Here is a 19,186-nt window from a genome sequence, read left to right on the forward strand (position 1 = left end):
ATGTAAATCTCAAGTCAGCTTATTCTTGGATCCTTGGAATCTCTTAAAAACAGTAACAAATCCTATTGGATGCCTTTTTTTTAATTCAGAGTGCCATTGTCACGAAGAACATTTGGGCAGACTGGGCTGGTGGTAAACACGTGGTATGCAAGTACCTCCTTGATAAAATCCATTTGGGTGATGGCAATAAGTCAACATCAGTTCTACTTGGACAGAAAACAAAGCAAAGTAAGTTGTTGATCAGAAAATGGATTAAAACTTGCAGATGAACATTAGAACTTGAACACCCATTTGGAATGTAATTTATTAGCTCTCCAACTCAAATAAGATCCTATTTTGACATTGGGTAGAAAATAATTTGAATATAGAATTCTCTTTTGCTCTTTTAGGCAAAGATTCCATCAGCAAGAAGTCTCAGTGATATTGCAATGGACTTGACCGATACAGGAATGCCTAAAGCTTCTAAACTGGCAAACGTGGATGGCAAAAATCCAATTATAACAGCTAGTAATGGCAGTCTAATTTCCTCAGGTAACATCTTTGCATTTTTTTCAACATGTCATAAAAATATGTGATTCCATTATATAAGAGGGCAGGTAGAAACTATTAAACTTTTATGCAGTCCTTCATTTTACTTCAACTTTTCAATATTTAATATCTTAGCCCGAGATTTTCCAGTCCTGTTGTGATGGGAGTCACTGCAAGAGATTCGACAGTCCTGCCAGAAGTCCATTGACTTTCGACAGGAACGGATGATGCAGACAGAGCCAGAAAATTTCACCCTTAGTGATTAGTGTTAACTTAGTGTTTAATTTCCCTTTAACGTAAATCTTCGTCAAAGAAAATAAATACAAATTAGAAATGAATTATTAGTGCACGATTATTTATTATTTACATATTTTTGAAACCATATTTACTTTCAATCAAACCGCACACTATCACATGATGAATCAACTCTTGCTCTTAAATTTCCGAATTAGCAATAAAAATACTTTGCACTTAACTTAAAGTTCAACAGATTTCACTTATGTTAGAATTCTGAACTGAATTAACTTTTTTTTTGCCATGATCTCATTAAGTGAACACATTACGGAAATCTTCCTTGTTCGCTTCACAGTAATTGTTTGTTCTGTTTAGCAGGTTCTGGTTTTGGTTCAATACAATTCACTCTTTGTTTTGCTATTACTGATTATGCACAATTTAGACTCTGTACAAGTTAGACTGTTTTTGTGAATTCAGATACAGTTTTCAATCTTCAAATGAATTGTATTTGAATGCATTCTTCACAGAGTGCCAAATAATTTGATGTATCTGCTCAGTCGTCCTCTCCCTTGTCCCATCTAATAGGGGAGAGGTTGCAAAAATACAGATTAATAATGCCTGAACTGTAGTTCCAAACATAAAGGGGTAAAGTATGCTGCTGTCTCTTCTGAGGATTCATTGCTCAGTGCATACCTGTCAGCCTAGCTTATCTCATCACAGCCATGCTAGAAATAGTAGATCAAAAACTTGCTTTGACAAAGAATACTCGCACTTGTAAATCCTTTACAGGATTGGAAAGTCTAGTGAACAACATGAATCAAAGATATTAAGTTTTGCATTGTATCATATTTAAGTTTGAATTGAATATTCCATTTTCACGCCTGACATACTACCAAAGAAATATATCTGACGTTTGTAGACCAACATAAATCTTGCACGAGAGAAACTGAGATTTAGCAGGCTTTTGAAGGATTCGTTTTCATTAAAGCTAACTCGTACAGTGCTCAGTGACTATGTTGAGATCAAGTAAAACTGAGCATTACTTGAAACTCTGTTCCCACTCCTACAGATGCTCAGCCATCTGTGAAAATCAATACATAGAGAAACTTCAGATAATAATGCACTGTATTGATTTCAAGTTCCAGTTAATGGATTTTTTAGATGTAAGGAACTAGAAAAAATGTATATCAAAATGGATTCAGTATTTATATTTAATACACACAATTAAATTCAATATTTAAGTAGTATACGGACAACTATATATAAATTGTGTCCATTACATACAGTTTTTCACGTTCGGTTTTATTTTGTAATGGACGTTGCGCACACTTTCTGAAGAATAATTGGAAATGAAATATCGTTCTGTTTTGGAATGGCTCCATTGTACAAAAAAAGGAGATTCCCTTGATTTTAAAAATCAAGTGAAAGCTCTAAAATTGGTTGTAAGATTTTTAATCTGCGAACTAATTTCTCCAACTGATGCATGTGTCAAAAGCTTTGTGAAAGACTGCCAAACAACACATGGACATGGTCTGCTTACAAGCTGCTGGGGAGCATTCTTCTCATCAGATTCTGCATTCTACTTCTGCTGACTGCAGAGACCTTTACAGACCCTGCAGAGAGGGCATCTGTTGCTAAAGCTATTCTGCATTTTGCAGTTTTGAACTACAGTACTGCACATGATAATTTTCATGTGTTTTTTTTTAGATACCGGTAGTAATTATAATGTGCATCTATTTAGGTTCTCAGGACTCTGAAGTCAGTGATGAGCAAAAGAAAGAAAAGTTAATTGAGTTGAAGCAACGTCAGAGTGCATTGCAAGACACTCTCAATCAAAAAGTGGAGGAATTAAAGAAAATCTGTTTACGAGAAGCGGTAAGTATAACCTTAAAATCGCAAGTTTCATTATTGTACTGCTTTAAATAGCAAATGTTCAATCTTCTTATCTCTTTTTTTGACTAATTTGTGTCAGCTGGTTGGCACAGTTGGTATAATTCTATCTTGCGCTAGAAGGTTGTGGGGTTTTTTTTTATTCATCCATGGGATGTGGGCATCCTTGGCTGGGCCAGCATTCATTGCCCATCCCCGAGGACTTTTAAGAGTCAATCACATTGCTGTGGATCTGGAGTCACATGCAGACCAAAGTAGGGACGACAGATTTGCTTCCCTTAAGGACATTAGTGAACCAGATGGGTTTTTAATGACAATCAGCAGTGTTTTTATGATCATCATCATTCCAGATTTTTATTGAATTCAAATTTCACCATCTGCCATGGTTGAATTTGAACCATGGTCCCCAGAGCAGTAGCCTGGGTCTCTGGATTACAAGTCCTGCAACAATACCACTACGCCACTGCCTCCTCTATAATCCAGTGCAGTACTGAGGGAGTGCTGCATTGTTGAATGTTGTCTCTTTCAGAAGAGATATTAAAGCAAGGCTTTCAGCAATTTTTAAAAATTTCGTGCCATTATTTTGAAGATGACTAGCAGGGTGTTCTCCTCAGTGTGTGGTCAATATTTATCACTCGACCAATATCTAAAACCAACTGATCTGGGTATTATCACATTGCTTGTTATGTGCAATCGTTTGCCACACCTCCTACATTAGAGCAGTAACTAGATTCCTTATAATTTTTCATGCATTCCCATTATAGGAGTTAACAGGCAAGCTACCAAAAGAGTACCCACAGGCTTCAGGAGAAGACCTTCCACATGTTAGACGTCGAGTGGGCACAACTTTCAAATTGGATGACACCCTCCTTCAAAATGAAGAGGCAAGTATTGCATGCGCAATAGATCTAATGAGGAGTGGCGAAACAGGTTACGCAATAGAAAAATTGCCATATCTAATATCTACTCTTATGAAACTGGTTATGGAACTATTTTCTTCTCATTCTCTTCCCTCCCCTCGTTTGGTAGATGATGAGTTGTGCTTTAATATTATCCCAAAGGCTCTGTGACCCTCCAGTATATAACTCAAGTGGTGGCCTTTATTTATGAAGTTACACAGGCAGTCTAGTCCAAAAATGTACCACCCCCACACCAAAATTCACTTCCCAGAAATGGTCAGTGGATACATCATTAGAGATAGGAGTTTATTTTTCTCTCCCTTCCCAAGCGCAAGGTAAACTGAGGCACTTTTATTTCACCTAATTCCAGCTGGATGAACTCACTACAGACCAGGAATCAAACGTTTATCCTTCCTGGTCTGTGTGAATCATGTAATGATTAGCCGACTGAAGCATTGGTGGTGCTAACTTTACATCTTGGCATACCAGCAGAGAACTGTCATCTGAAAAGAATGCTTATGTTGCAATTATATTGACACATTGTTAGGGGTGTGTCTTTGTGCCTCACAAACCACAGAATCAAAGAATCCCTACAGTGCGGAAGTAGGCCATTCAACCCATTAAGTCTGCACTGACAACAATCCCATCCAAGCCCTATCCCCCACATGTTTACCTTGCTAGTCCCCCTGACACTAAGGGATAATTTAGCATGGCCAGTCCACCTAACCTGCACATCTTTGGACTGTGGGAGGAAACTAGAGCACCTGGAGGAAATCCACACAGACATGGGGAGAACGTGCAAACTCCACACAGACAGTGACCCGAGGCTGGCATTGTGAGGCAGCAGTGTTAACCACTGTGCCATTATATTCTATCTGGAAGAATACATTTCTTGCATATACGCAGGAATACATTCACCTGCTGCTCACTTTCTGGCATATTTTATTGTTTCCTTTTCTTCCATTTTATTTAATAATTTGATGCAACGTTGAATTTTTACATGTTCCTTTCATGTCACTGGTTCAACACATCACAGCCATTCTGCCTTCTTGATAAGATTCCTGTGTGACATTTAAATAATTAAAACTTCAAATGAGGATAATACATATTTCAGGCTTCATTTTCATTGACAAGAACACTACAAATGAGCCCAGACGGATATGTTTGCAAGTGCTGTATTAAAAGGATAGTAAAATGATAGATACAAATGGGAGAAACCCGGTCATTATCTAAGTTCTCCCACCAGCGGTAAAACTGGAGTGTTTCCTACTGACAATAGCAGCACCTATCAGGTGGGATTCTCCCACCATTAGCACATAAAAATATTCAAAACTTTTAACAGGCGAGCCAGCCAGCTTTACAGAGATTGAGGCGCCATTTTCCTTTTCCTCTCCCTTCCCCCCACCCCATAAAGGACTTCCCGACTCCCACTGACAAAGGAAGCACCCTCAACCCCTCACCACTAAGAGGGGAACCTACCATCACCATTGAAAGAATGGGTCCCCACCACACAGGTACAAGGGTGATCCGACTCTTCCACCTCCCCCCAGAAAATCACAGCACAGGAACAGGCTTTTCGGCCCTCCAAGCCTGCACCAACTTTGCTGCCCGTCTGAACTAAAACCAACTACCCTTCCGGGGACCATATCCCTCTATTCCCATCCTATTCATGTCTTTATCAAGACGCCCCCTAAAAGTCACTATCATATCTGCTTCCACTACCTCCCCTGGCAGCGAGCTCCAGGCACCCACCACCTTCTGTGTTAAAAAAAAAACTTGCCTCGTACATCTCCTTTAAACCTGGCCCCTTGCACCTTAAACCCATGCCCACTAGTAATTGATTCTTCCACCCTGGATTATCCACTCTGTCCATGCCCCTCATAATCTTATAGACTTCTGTCAGGTCGCCCTTCAACCTCTGTCGTTCCAATGAGAACAAACCAAGTTTCTCCAACCATCAGATACCTTGGAGGACCCTCATTGGCAATGAATCGGGTTTTCACTTTGATGATTAAATATATATTCGGCGTTTTGAATATTTATCTGCTTTGGATGGGAGTCTCATCGGGACCGGTGCAGCAGGCTGGGAGCATCGCCTTGGGTTTGCCACCTGACGAGATTCCCATTTTGGACATGACGCCCGATTCAATGGGCTGTCAGGATTCCCACAAGGGGTAAATCCCAGCCAATAAAGTGATTTATTTCTAAAGGGTTTGCAAACTTGTCTAGCTAAAGATGAGCTGACTGCATAAATTGATCACTTTTCACCTTAACTTTTCAGGATCCATTCTTACAAGATTTGGAGAATAATTTTGTCATCCAACAGAAGATTGTGGAAGCTGCAAGAAAACTAGCCAATGACCATGAAATATGCAAGAATGTTAAAAAGAAGAGAAAACAGGACTATGTTGATGCTCTAAAAAAACTTCAAGCAATAGAGAATTTAAGTAATGAGTATAGAATAAAATGTGGGAGGAAGCCTACTCAGAGGACCTCCCTTGTCATTCCAGGTAATAAACCAATTATACAACTGATTGCAATTTAAATTATGAAAGTTTAAATATACACTTGTTTAGCTGAAACCTTTTCACCCTTGGTGAAATGTTTTCATTAATACATTATCCAGGATTTAAAAGAACATGTCTGTCTCTCAATAATCATTTGCTGTTACTGATTTACAACACTTGCTGTGAGAAACATGTAATTTCTTTTCTTAGATGAAGTCATTCCCTCTGAGACCAGTTCCTTATCTGACACAAATACGACAGATGATGGTGAGTTGTGAAAGCATCCATGTTAAAGTGTAAAGATATTCTGGCATTGGAGGTGGTTCGGAGAAGGTTCACTAGGTTGATCCAGAGTGTGGAAGGATTTTCTTATGAGGCGAGGTTGAGTAGGTTGGGCCTGTACTCATTGGAGTTTAGAAGAGCAAAAGGCAACATTATGGAGACATAGAGGATTATCAGGGGGCTTGACAGGGTGGATGCTGAGAGGTTGTTTTCCCTTGTGGGAGGGTCTAAGATCAGAGGATATAATCTCAGACTAAGGGATCGCCCATTTAAGATAGAGATGAGGAGAAATGTCTTCTCTGAGGGTCGTGAATCTGTGGAATTCTTTACCATAGAGGGCTGTAGATACTGGGTTGTTATGTATGTTCAAGGCTGAGATGGACAGATTTTTAATCGGTAAAGGGATCAAGGGTTATGGGGAAAAGACAGGAAATAGGAGTTGAAGATTATCATATCAGATCAGTCATGAGTTCATTGAATGGCGGAGCAGACTCAGTGGGCTGAATGGCTCACTTCTGCTCCTATGTCTTATGATTTTAATGGGCTTTAACTGTACCACCATGTTGTGCTTCGCATCCTTTAATACCAGAAGTCCAATTTAACAGTTGTCGCTTTAATTTTTATGCATCCATAGGATTTAGGCATTGTTGATGAGGCCTGCATTTATTGTCCATCTCTAATTGTCTGAGAGAATGTAGTGTTGAATTACTGTTGACCATGTTGTGTAGGTACACCTGAAATACTGTTTGTTTGGGAGTTCCAGAATGTTTACATAGCAATGATGAAGGGAATGGTGATGTGCTTCCAAGTCAGGATGATTGTGACTTTGGCGGAACCTGCAGATGGTGTTGAGTATTGCTGGTGTTGAGTATTGCTGGAGTTGCACAAAAGTGGAGAATCTAGCTGCCTTGGAAAAGCAGCCAGCATAATCAAGAACCCCACACAACCCAGACATACTCTCTTCCACCTTCTTCCATCGGGAAAATGAGTAGATGAGGGTAGTGCAGTTGATATAGTTTATATTGATTTCAGCAAAGCCTTTGATAAGGTCTCACATGGGAGACTTGTAAAGAAAGTAAATGCACTTGGGATACAGGGTCATTTGATAAAGTGGATTCAAAATTGGATCAGTTATAGGAGAGAGAGGGTGGTGACAGAAGACTGTTTTAGTGACTGGAAGCCAGTGTCCAGTGGTGTACCACAGGGATTTGTGTTGCTTCCCCTATTATTCACCACTAATATAAACGACATAGATGACTATATGGGGGTTAGGATTAGTAAGTTTGCAGATGACACAAAGATCGGCTGGGTGGTTAACAGTAAGGCTGAGTGGCTTGGGCTACAAGAAGATGTAGATGGAATGGTCAAATGGGCAGATAAGTGGCAGATGGAATTTAACCCTAAAAAGTGTGAGGTGATACACTTCAGAAAGAGTAATTTGACAAGGAAGTATTCAATGAACAGCATGACACTAGGAAGTTCTGTGGAAGAAGGGGACCTTGGCCTGTTCGTCCATAGATCTCTAAAGTCAGAAGAGCATGTTAGTAGCATGGTGAAAAAGGCTTTTTTTAAATTAGTGTCACAAGTAGGCTTACATCAACACTGCAATGTTAAAATATCCTAGTCACCACACTCCGACGTCCTATGGGACACTTGCCTTTATCAATCGAGGCATTGATTACAAAAGCAGGGAAATCATGTTGGAGTTGTATAGAACTTTGGTGAGGCCACAACTAGAGTATTGTGTGCAGTTCTGGTCGCTACATTATAGGAAGGATGTGATTGCAGTGGAGGGGGTGCAGAGGAGATTCACCAGGATGCTGCTTGGGATGAAATATTTAAGTTATGAAGAGAGGTTGGATAGGCTTGGGTTATTTTCATTGGAGCAGAGAAGACTGAGGGGCAACCTGATTGAGGTGTACAAGATTATGAGGGGCAAGGACACAGTGGATAGGGAACAACTGTTCCCCTTAGTTGAAAGGTCAGTCACGAGGGGACATAGGTTCAAGATGAGGGGCAGGATGTTCAAGAGGGATGTGAGAAAAAACTATTTTACCCAGAGGGTGGTGATGGTCTGGAATGTGCTGCCTGGGAGGGTGGTAGAGGCAAGTTGCCTCACATCCTTTAAAAAATATCTGGATGAGCAGTTGGCACATCATAACATTCAAGGCTATGGGCCACTTGCTGGTAAATGGGATTACATGGATTTCAGGTGTTTATCGTGTGCTGGTGAAACCTGATGGGCCAAAGGGCCTCATCTGCACTGTATGATTCTATGAAACAGATACAAAAGTCTGAGATCACATACCAACTGACACAAGAGTAGCTTTTTCCCTGCTGCCATCAGACTTTTGAATGGACCTACCATATATTAAGCTGATCTTTACACCCTAGCTTTGACTGTAACACCATATTCTGCACTCTCTCCTTTCCTTCTCCCTTATGTACTCTATGAACGGTATGTTTTGTCTGTATAGTGTGCAAGAAACAATACTTTTCATTGTATCCCAATATATGATGGGTGGTACAGTAGCACAGTGGTTAGCACTGTTGCTTCACAGCGCCAGGAACCCAGGTTCGATTTCCAGCTTAGGGTCACTGTCTGTGTGGAGTTTTCACGTTCTCCGTGTCTGTGTGGGTTTCCTCCGGGCGCTCCAGTTTCCTCCCACATTCTGAAAGATGTGCTGGTTAGGTGTATTGACCCGAACAGGCTCGCCGGACTGTGGGGACTAGGGGAATTTCACAGTAACTTCATTCCAGCTGAATGAAGTGACTGAATTGTGACTGATAAATAAACTTTTATGTGACAATAATAAATCAAATCAAATATTCCATCACACTCCTTACTTGTAGATGGTGGAAAGATTTTGGGAGGTCAGAATACAAGTCTCTCACTCCTGACCTGCATAGATACTCCCACAGTTGCATGTGGAATTTCAAAATGTTATATTCCTTTGGGGACAAAGCAATTTTTCATGATCCTGTGAATCTTTAAAGTGATGATGTGGAGATGCCGGCGTTGAACTGGGATAAGCACAGTAAGAAGTCTCACCTGATGAAGGGGCAGCGCTCCGAAAGCTTGTGGCTTGTGCTACCAAATAAACCTGTTGGACTTTAACCTGGTGTTGTGAGACTTCTTACAATCTTTAAAGTAGCAGTGAAAAGACTAGTTGTAAGAAAAATAGGCTGTGGTTCTAACTGTCTCATGATCCTTGTCAGATAATTTGTTAATGTTGATATATGATGAGATGAGGATTAGAGTGAATTCTTGTTCCCTTGGTCAAATAGCTTGCAGACAGCACAAAATCTTGGCTCATGCACAATTCCAAGGAAGAGTTCCAGTACCCCTGGAGCTGAATGATAGCATGTGTTAGCACCATGAAAGGCAAAATTAGTAGAATGGCCAAAAGTATGCAACATACCTCATGGCATGCATTATCTAAATGCAAGCCATTATGTAATATTCCACTACCATATACTGTGGTAGTGGAATATGCAAATCAAATGAAAGATACTTTGAGCAGTTAATCACTTATTCAGTTATCCAATACTTGTTTTTTTTCAGATGATATGCGTGTTATGCAGAGAAAGCGATCTTTTTCTAGCCAGCAGCCCCTGAGACCACTTCCACCACAGTCTCTTGAGCTTAAACAGAATCGACAGAGGAGGAGCTCTGCAAGTGAACAGTTTCACGATAAAGGCCATTTAGGACAATCAAGGTAAATCCAGTTCACTACGTATCTGTAGGCAGCTATGGCTATCTGTCTCCTTGCAGAGAATCTTTTACTGACTGATGCTCCTGTTTTCTCAATATTTGCTGCACTTTTCATAATTCACCTTTCTCTGGATCTGCAGAGTTGTGTTGTGGAGACCTCTTCAGATTCAAAACAGCCAAAATCTGGCTCAAACAAGGTCTCCTGAGTCGGTCAGCAATGTGCAGTACCAGCTTGTGTTGTAGACAATGCTTTCATTGTTCCTTCCTCCATAATCAGGATTAATAGGTTAATGAGCGGTGGGGTGGGGGGGGAGTGTGGGATCTGTTTTATTCTCCAAATTGCTGCTATGTTGGGATATCGGCTAGCCCCACATTCCAGGCATTGCTGTTTAAAATTTCAAGCTCACATTTAAAAAAAGATGCTTTCACACAGAAGCAGATGCAGACAGAAAGGTGAGTAGCAATGGTTGGAATCAAATCTGTGCTTTGGAAATGGCAGCCAATGGGGTGCACTGGAAGAACCATAATCTGGACCAGCTGCTCATGCAATATAATGAATGCAAAATATCGCAGATGCTAGAAATCTGAAGAGCTGAAAGTGCTGTAAAACCCCAGCTGGTCTGGCAGCATCTGCAGAGGAAGAATCAGAGTTAACGTTTTGAGTCGAAAATTACTCTTCCCAAAAAAGAATCCTATAGGACTCGAAACGTGAACTCAGTTTTCCTCTCCACAAATACTGGCAGACCTGCTAATACTTCCAGCACATTCTGTTTTTTCTATTGCAGCTACTGATGCAAACAGGCAAGAAAGCTTTCTTGACTTCAAATCCCTCCATGGCCTCACCTCTCCCTATCTCCTGCAGCCCTACAACCCTCTGAGAACATTGCTCTCCTCCAATTCTGGCCTGTTGCAACCCCCTAATTTTAATTGTTCCACCATTGACAGTGGGCCTCCAAGTGTCTAATCCCTAAGCAATGAGATTCTCCCCTCCCCTAAATGTTTACAACACCCTCCTCCTTTCAGGGACTCCTTAAAACCTAACTCTCTTCTTATGGGCTTTGTCAAAAGTTGTTGATAATGCCCCTGGGAAGTCCTTTGGATAATTTTACTATGTTAAATGCTATCTTTTAAAACTGCAAGCTTTTTGAAGGTCGGTTCTTGAAGTTTTCGCAGTTGCCTGATACTGAACATCTGTGAGCTAAATCCTATTGTTTATGCCTTGTCAGAACCAGATGATTTGTATTTTGTTACTGTGATGTAACATGTGCTGCCTATTAGCTGTACACTTTTGTACTTTTACTAAAAGTAAACTTACAAGACTGTAAAGTCTAAATAAGGCAAAGAAGCAATTGAAAAGCCTCTGTACATAATCTGGGAATAATTTGTAAACTGGGTTGGATATTCTATTTGTTATGGCACAGTTTGCATTGGTGCAGAATTCTGTACAAGTTACAGGTGGGTCATATTAAAAGTTTATGACAACAAAAATGTGCATTACTGGCTCATTTGATAACAAATCCCAACTTCTTACACATTGAAGGGCAAAATTTTAATTAACAACTAGAGCTATTGCTGGTAATGTTGATTAAATATTTCTCTCAACTAAAACAAAAAGTAGAATCTGATGCTGGTCTTGTGCGTTTTTTTAAATTAGTGTCACAAGTAGGCTTGCATTAACACTGCAATGAAGTTACTGTGAAAATTCCCTAGTTGCCACACTCCGGCGCCTGTTTGGGTACACTGAGGGAGAATTTAGCATGGCTAATGCACCTAACCAACATGTCTTTCGGACTGTGGGAGGAAACCGCAGCACACGGAGGAAACTCACGCAGACACGGGGCGAACGTGCCGACACCGCACAGACAGTGACGCAAGCTGGGAATTGAACCCAGGTCCCTGGTGCTCTGAGGCAGCAATGCTAACCAATGTGCCACCCTATTATAATTCGTAGTGTGTGAGAGTTGGATAATTAAGACAACTGCAGGAGTCCACATGCTTTTTTTGAGTCAAATTTTGTCACCTATTAAAACACAGGAGGAGGTCATTAAACAATCATGCCTGTTGACTATATAGGAGAGCAATTCCATACTGATTCCATTGCTCTGCTTATCTTCCTGTAGCCTTGTATCCAACTCAGTTCAAATATTTATTCAATTTTCTCTTAAAAGATGCAATGGCCTCTGCCACAACCATTCTCTGTGACAAAGCAATCTGTGCTTGAACATCTCACTGCTTCATAATTTTAACTTCATGATCCCTTGTCACTGAATATGCACTATAAAAATTGTCTTTCCCTATTTACCTTATCAAAATCCTCCAGAATTTACAAATCTTCTTGTTAACCTCTTTTAGTTATCGCCTCTGAGATTGCTCCAAAACCTTAACTCTTCCTGATAACTTTGTATATCTAGCCTCATACTGATTAATCTTTGCTGTACAAATTCTGTAGCTTTAATGTCCTTTTAGGATGGATGCCCAAAACTGCACACTGTGCTATAAATGTGGTCTAACCATTGTTATTTTTACAACATTGTAATTATTTACTTACTCTGTCCCTACTATTTATGAATCCCAAATTACTCCTGACCTTTTTTGACGGCTTTGTCTGTATCCACTGACGCTTTAAGGGTATTTTGTCATTGATTTCCTTGGCTAATATATGGCCATCCGCATTTTTTCAATAAGTCTCTTTGCCGTTCCTTGTTTTGCCTCCCTAACTTGTGCATTTTTCACATTAAATTGCAGCTGCTACCTGTTTGCTAAATCTCCTATGGCTGTATCACATTTTGAAATGATGTTCCCTACAGCCAAGCCCCTATTTTATTATGTTTATAAACCACAAGAGCAAATCCAGCCATTGCCCTACCTCCAACACTTTTATAGTAACCCATCTACTTCAACTATAAGTTGCAACCGCAGAAGCAGGTCATTCAATCTACCCAATCTCTTCTATCATTTTCCAACCACGCAGGCAAATAGCTCTAGTCACATTTACCTACTCTGTTCCCATATTTCTTCAAAACCCCATTTCCTTTCATTTCCTATTAACCAGTGGCTTGAGACATATTATCGAATGTCTTCTAAAACTGCATATTACATCTGTATTCTCTTTACTCAATCAATCCCTCCTTTCAAAAGAAAATCAATTTGCCATCAACAAAGCCATGTTGGCTGTCCTTGATTAACAAGTGCATTTAGAAATGCTCTCAATTTTTTCCTGGAATTATGGATTGTAAGAATCTGCCCACTGCTGACATTAGACTAACTGCTCCATGGACATCATCCATCTTGGATAATGTTGTTACATCAGCTAATATCCAGTCCCAGGACACAATTTGAATATTTATAATGAATTGAAAGCTTGTACCGAGAACGTCTGCCTTATCCTCTCTGACCTCTTTTAACAGCCTAGCATATCTCCCTCCAGAGCCCCAGAGACTTATCCACCTGGAGCTCTGCTCACTTTATCAAAAGAAGTGTTCTTTTTTTCACTGTTATCTCCTCTAATTTTATCTCCCTTGGCTATCTGTACATTCTTCTTACCAGCATCACCAGTAAAATCAAGTGGAAAATATTTTTTGTAATATCTCCATATTCCTTGATCCTTTATAATTATACTCCCTCCTCATCCCAAAGTAGTCCTACTCACTTTGGCTTTTTATATGCTTTACTATTTTTCTCATGTTTTTCACATTCCCATTTAGCCCTTCTAATCTCTCTTTTCACCTCCCTATTCTATTGTGCTCATTATCAATGATATTATTGGCCTCAGTTTTATCTTGCCTCCCTTTCTAAGTTTCAGTTTAGCTTTGATCTGGTTTTAGCCATGGGAATGTGTTCTTTGATGCACTCCCTTTTTTGCCTTGTCAAAATGTATTTATTTTGTAATCCATGCATCTCATATTCGACGAGTGCCCACTGCTGATCCATCAACCTGTTAAGTTTATTCGCTCTGTTAGTTTGAACCAGATCCCTTTTTGTCTCATTGAAGTTTGCATTTTTCCAGTCCGGCGCCTTATCTTGACTTTGATAGCTATTTCCCAGTTGTGCTCCAGTCTGTTATTTGCCCCACTTCATTTCCCAGGGGGTGAATCAAGAAATGGTTCTATCCTTGTTAGACGAGAAACATACTAATCTCGGAAGCAGTCATTTACACTTATAGTTGATTAATTTGATTTAAGTTGGTGCATTTTTGGTTTGTTAACAGATGAAATGGCTGGCAATTGGAGCAGCAAGATGCTTCTAAGCTGCTTCTAAGCGAGTTTCTGAAGCTAAAGTTCCTCCCTGGATGTAGGTTAAAATTGCCAGTTGGTTTATTTCTGCCACTTGAGCTAAAAAGCCATCGATTTCCTTAACATTTGGTTGGAAAAAAATAGTCACGTCAGGTTTTTATTTGTTTTTGTAACGACATTCTATGTTCTTGCCATTAGGATTATCAAAAAAATGACTGTCAAAGTTGCTACTATAACCAATTTGAAACCTGGAATGTATTACAGATACAGCAGTAATGAAGGTTACTACCTGCAGGACGTTATGCATGGCCCAAGAGAACTGAGTTCAACACATAGCAGCCCTTACAGAACACACGGGAGACAATGCCATGGAGGAAGAAGTATGCCAGCTACCCCAGTTTTGACTCGTAATGCTTACAGCAGCAGTCAGTTACGGTATGTTTTTGAAGTTATTGAAAGTGCTCTGAAAACTGGCACCCAAAGTACAACTGACTTGACTGAGTTCTTTGAAGAAGCAGAAGGCATTGATGCAGGTAGCACAATTGATGTTGTTTAAATGGCCTTTCAAAAGGCATTTGATGAATTACCACAATAGACCTATTAGCAGAACTGAAACCCGTTGGACTAAAGGGTCAGTAACAGCTTGGGTATGAAATGTGCTAAGGGACGGGACACGGGACGGGAGAGTAGTGGCATTTTCTGATGGGAAGGGAGTATATAGTGATGCCCCCGGGAGATTTGATGTTAGGATCACTGCTCATTTTGATGTGTATGTTAATATTGAGCCGGGTATACAGGACAAATGTTCCTGTAGCGGACACAAAACTAAAAACAATGAGGAGGGCAATATGGACTTCAGGATTACATAGATTGGTGAAATAGGCAGTCACATGCGAATAAAATTTAATGCAGAGAAGTGTGACATGATGCATTTTGATGGGAAATGAAGAGGTCTGATATGAACCAAATGGTAGACTTTTAAAGGAGGTAACAGGAATGGAGAGACCTGAAGATTTATAAACAAGAATCTTTGAACATGTTAGGACAAATTGAAAAGGCTGACGAGAAAGCCTCTGGGATATTTGAATGTCTAATGATGAAAAGGTGTACACAAGGTAGACTATTGGTTAGGCCTCAGCTGGAATAGTATGCACAATTTTAGGCAGTGCACTTTAGGAACGATATCAAGGTCTTGAGAGAGATGCAGAAGAGATTTACCAGCACAGCACAGGGTTGTGTGACTTTAGTTGCATGGAGAGACTGGAAAAATTGGAGTTTCACTCGTTAGAGAATAGAAGGAAAAAGGGAGATTAAACAGAGCTGCTGACAATCATGAATAAATGTTGGGAGAATGTTTCCATTGGCAATAAACATTGGCAACCAGAGATACCAGTAATTGGCAAAATAACCAGAGATGAGGTGAGAATATTTTTTACATAGAGTTGTATAATCTGTAGTGTAATGCCTGAAAGGAGGGGTGAAAGCAGATTCAGTAATAACTTTCAAAAAGAAATTGGTTAAGCAGGAGGCTATGGAGAAAGGGCAGGGCAAGTGGGACCAATTGGATAACTGTTAAGTGTTGGACACAATGGACGAAAGGGCGATTTTTTGCATTGTATCATTCTATTAAATTCTATGAATCAATTATATTGAAGAGATGTGTAAAGTGCCAGTACATCTGTAAATTTATTTTTCTGGACTTTGTTTCTACATAGTTTGCAATGTCATTAACTGTTTCCTGATTATAATCTCTTTTTTTGGTATTAATTCATTATTGAAACGTGTAAATATTGGAAAATATAGATTTCAGCCTTCCATACAGATCATTTCACTGTGACACCTTGAAGGTTTGAAATATAAATTGTATTAGATCCTTTCATTTGTTTTTGTTACATGCAGACCTGAGATTTCCCCAAATCATTTCAGACAGCGCAGCGGCAGCTTGGAATCCCAATCTCATCTCCTGGATGAAGGTACAAATGAGAGGACAGTATTCCCCCTCACGGCATCCCAAAGGAGTTGCAGTACAGAACTGCTGGATGATGGGTCATCCTACACCAGTCAATCCAGTGCAGAGTACTATAGCACACCAAGTAAACCTCCCCAGTACTACAACACCATGACAATGGGTTGCCGGTCAAGAGAAAGACGAAGACACAAGAAACCGAATATTTCCTCGGCGGCTTCAGGGAGCATGCCCAATTTAGCGCCAAAAGATGGAAGGAATGGAGTTTATCAAAATTCTCATGCCCAGCCTTCATCTGACTATTATATTCCAGGATATCCACCGTACAGTGACTATGAGCCTTATGGATATACGTTTGAAAATGACACTGAAGGTCACTATAACGTTAAAGCCCCATACAGATCATCACATTCTTACAATGCTGAACATTATCGAGATTACAATCGCTTTTACCCGGGTGATAGTGATAGTTTGTCTCAAAACCCATATGCAACACTAAGAAATGTCCGTAGGAGAGGTGCAAAAAGTGAACAAATAACCAAAAACATCCAAAAGGCCTTGGTTGCAGAAAGTTTGCGTGGCTGGTATGAGCGCGCCTCAACTCACAAGGATTATGGCCTGCAGGCAGGCTTAGACTCTGACAGGGGCTCACAGCAAAGTCTTGGATTTGCTTATATGCATGGCCCGTTTTCTCCAACCAGTAGAGCTACATCTTTTACATCAGGTAAGTGAAGGTTCCACACCTGTAGGCTGGAAATTATCATTTGTAAGTCAAAAGAATTTTGCTGACGCTTAGTGATGTAAGTCTAATATATTTGCCACCTGGAGGCTACTTAAGGGCCTCATTCTACAGACGCTGGTATTGAGCTGGGGCCAAACCATAAGGTCAACCTGTTGGCAAACACTGATGGGTATGCCTGAGCTCTAGTCAGGGAGCAGTGTCCTCTGATTTTTTTTTGTTTATATCCGATTCAATCCAATCAAAGTCCAATTCAAAGTCTCAGCAAGTGAGACATTCCAGATGCAAGCTGATTGGAGCAGGCTTTGCACTTCCTCCAAGGCTTGATCTCATTGCACCTTAGCCAAAGGCCTAGATGCCACTTTAAAAAAATTGCTTCAAATGAAGCCTCAGTGTAACCTCATGACTTCAACTAAGTGCAGGACACCAAAACTACACTCAATCTTAGCCAAAAGGCCGAGCAGTGTCCTCTGATATCCTACGCTCAAAGGAGGGAACCATTACCTGAAACAGAGACGTTTGGAAAGTCACAACCCCTACACTGCCAGCCCTCAATAATGACAGTCTCCTCACCCCCCAAACCATCCCTCACTCGCTTTTCCTCCCTCGCGAGGGCCTCCCTAACTGGCCCTGGCAATCTTACCCCATTCACCTTGGTCCAGGGTTCCAACGATCTTCCTTCCACTTGGGCCCAGCACAGTACTAGCAGTGGCCACCATTCCCAGTGACGGCCTCAAGGCTGCTGCACTTGGACTTAATCCCATCAGACTCCCGAGAACTAGCTGCCACAGGTTGTCACCTGCTGTCCAACTGGTGGACAGGACAACCGCCAATGACCATTAAATTCCATCCTTTGTCTTTTTATGAACTCAAATTTACAAAAATGTGGTTTCAGCATCATGGATGATGTCAATGTTATAAAATTAAAACTTGGTGAGAAAAATAATTTCATGGAGTAAATTCCATTAGAAATTTGATTTGATCTGAAGCAGCCATATACAAGTTCACTCAGTAATTCCTAAAGCAGTACCACAGGAAAGGGATTTTAAAAGAATGGCTTGTTGGTTCCATCTTTTAACCTTTGGCTGATATTTTGAGAATTTTTCTTTTTGGATTTTGAGTTCTATTCTATTGTACAATAATTCATGTCCAATTTATTGGGCAAATATTAGTGACGATGCGACCTTAAAACTAGCGAGAACAGGACTAAAAGTGACAATACCAAGATGAAAATAAGACTAACAGACAAACTTCTTATTTAACTTCCCACTCTTTCACATTGTTGCGTTGTTACTCAAAGAGGAGGAAATGAGTTGTTCCTATACCGATGGAGAAATCCTTGTTTCAATTATAAGGTGAAAAGTCTGACGTGCTCAGAAAGTTGGTTTAGGATAGTTGTGGCTAGATGATGTGTTCTAACCTAAATAAATTATTACCTTAAACATACTTTGTTATGATATAAACCGCGATTCAGTAAGTTTCAGTTGCATAATATAGGTCAGACGAGGTAGAAGAGTTGTACAGAACTAGAGCTGTTTTTGATGGTAAACCAGATAGACAATATTAGGGACAGATTGGGAATTGCATGTTATGTAAATCTGATGTGAATTTGAATGCTTGTAAAGGTAGAAAATGATTGGGTGACTTGAACTTCTCTGGTACTAGGTGAACTATGATACCAAGTGGTGTAATTATGATTAGGCACAGTCAAATCACAAAGTGAATCAAACGCTTACAACTCAAAAGAACTTGGCGCATTAGTGGTTAGTGTATTGCTGCAGTGCTTCTTAAATTGCATTTTCTTTTTAAATCCCAGTCTCTTCAGCAACAAGTACAGGAACTTGGCGGAGCCAGATGACTGTCGGCCTTCAGGACTATGATCATATACCTTATACAAGTTCATTCAGTAACTCCTGCAGCAATAATACACTACATAGCAGGTGAGTATCAGTAACAGCTGCAGAAAGGTCTAGATTCATCTGCTTAGCTTCTTAAAACTGAAACTGTTTCAAATATAATCTTTGCAGGATGAAAGTGTTTCTTTTACCACTATAGATTTCTCAAACTATGATCCCATTTCCAGAAATTATACTATCAATTTTAATGGGTGGTTTCCTATGTATTCATTTTAGGTATACTCCTGCAGCATTTTAATTTTAAACCATGGGTACTTGTTAAGGAGGGGGAAAAAGTG

General features: G+C 40.1%; 1 protein-coding gene across 3 annotated transcripts in view; it reads left to right on the plus strand.

Moving 5' to 3' along the window:
- The window catches only part of LOC144491533 (FERM domain-containing protein 4B-like), a 325,659-nt gene that overhangs the window by 297,641 nt on the left and 8,832 nt on the right, over positions 1 to 19,186 (plus strand). For all 3 annotated transcript variants that reach the window (XM_078209468.1, XM_078209467.1, XM_078209469.1), the window contains 10 exons: positions 90 to 228; positions 390 to 531; positions 2,504 to 2,637; positions 3,417 to 3,536; positions 5,833 to 6,061; positions 6,269 to 6,325; positions 9,906 to 10,059; positions 14,552 to 14,722; positions 16,187 to 16,977; positions 18,809 to 18,932. In XM_078209468.1, coding sequence (XP_078065594.1) covers positions 90 to 228; positions 390 to 531; positions 2,504 to 2,637; positions 3,417 to 3,536; positions 5,833 to 6,061; positions 6,269 to 6,325; positions 9,906 to 10,059; positions 14,552 to 14,722; positions 16,187 to 16,977; positions 18,809 to 18,932 — 2,061 coding nt within the window. The remainder of the gene's footprint in view (positions 1 to 89; positions 229 to 389; positions 532 to 2,503; positions 2,638 to 3,416; positions 3,537 to 5,832; positions 6,062 to 6,268; positions 6,326 to 9,905; positions 10,060 to 14,551; positions 14,723 to 16,186; positions 16,978 to 18,808; positions 18,933 to 19,186) is intronic.

The sequence above is a fragment of the Mustelus asterias genome, chromosome 3, assembly GCF_964213995.1.
Source record: "Mustelus asterias chromosome 3, sMusAst1.hap1.1, whole genome shotgun sequence".
Classification (NCBI taxonomy): Eukaryota; Metazoa; Chordata; class Chondrichthyes; order Carcharhiniformes; family Triakidae; genus Mustelus; species Mustelus asterias.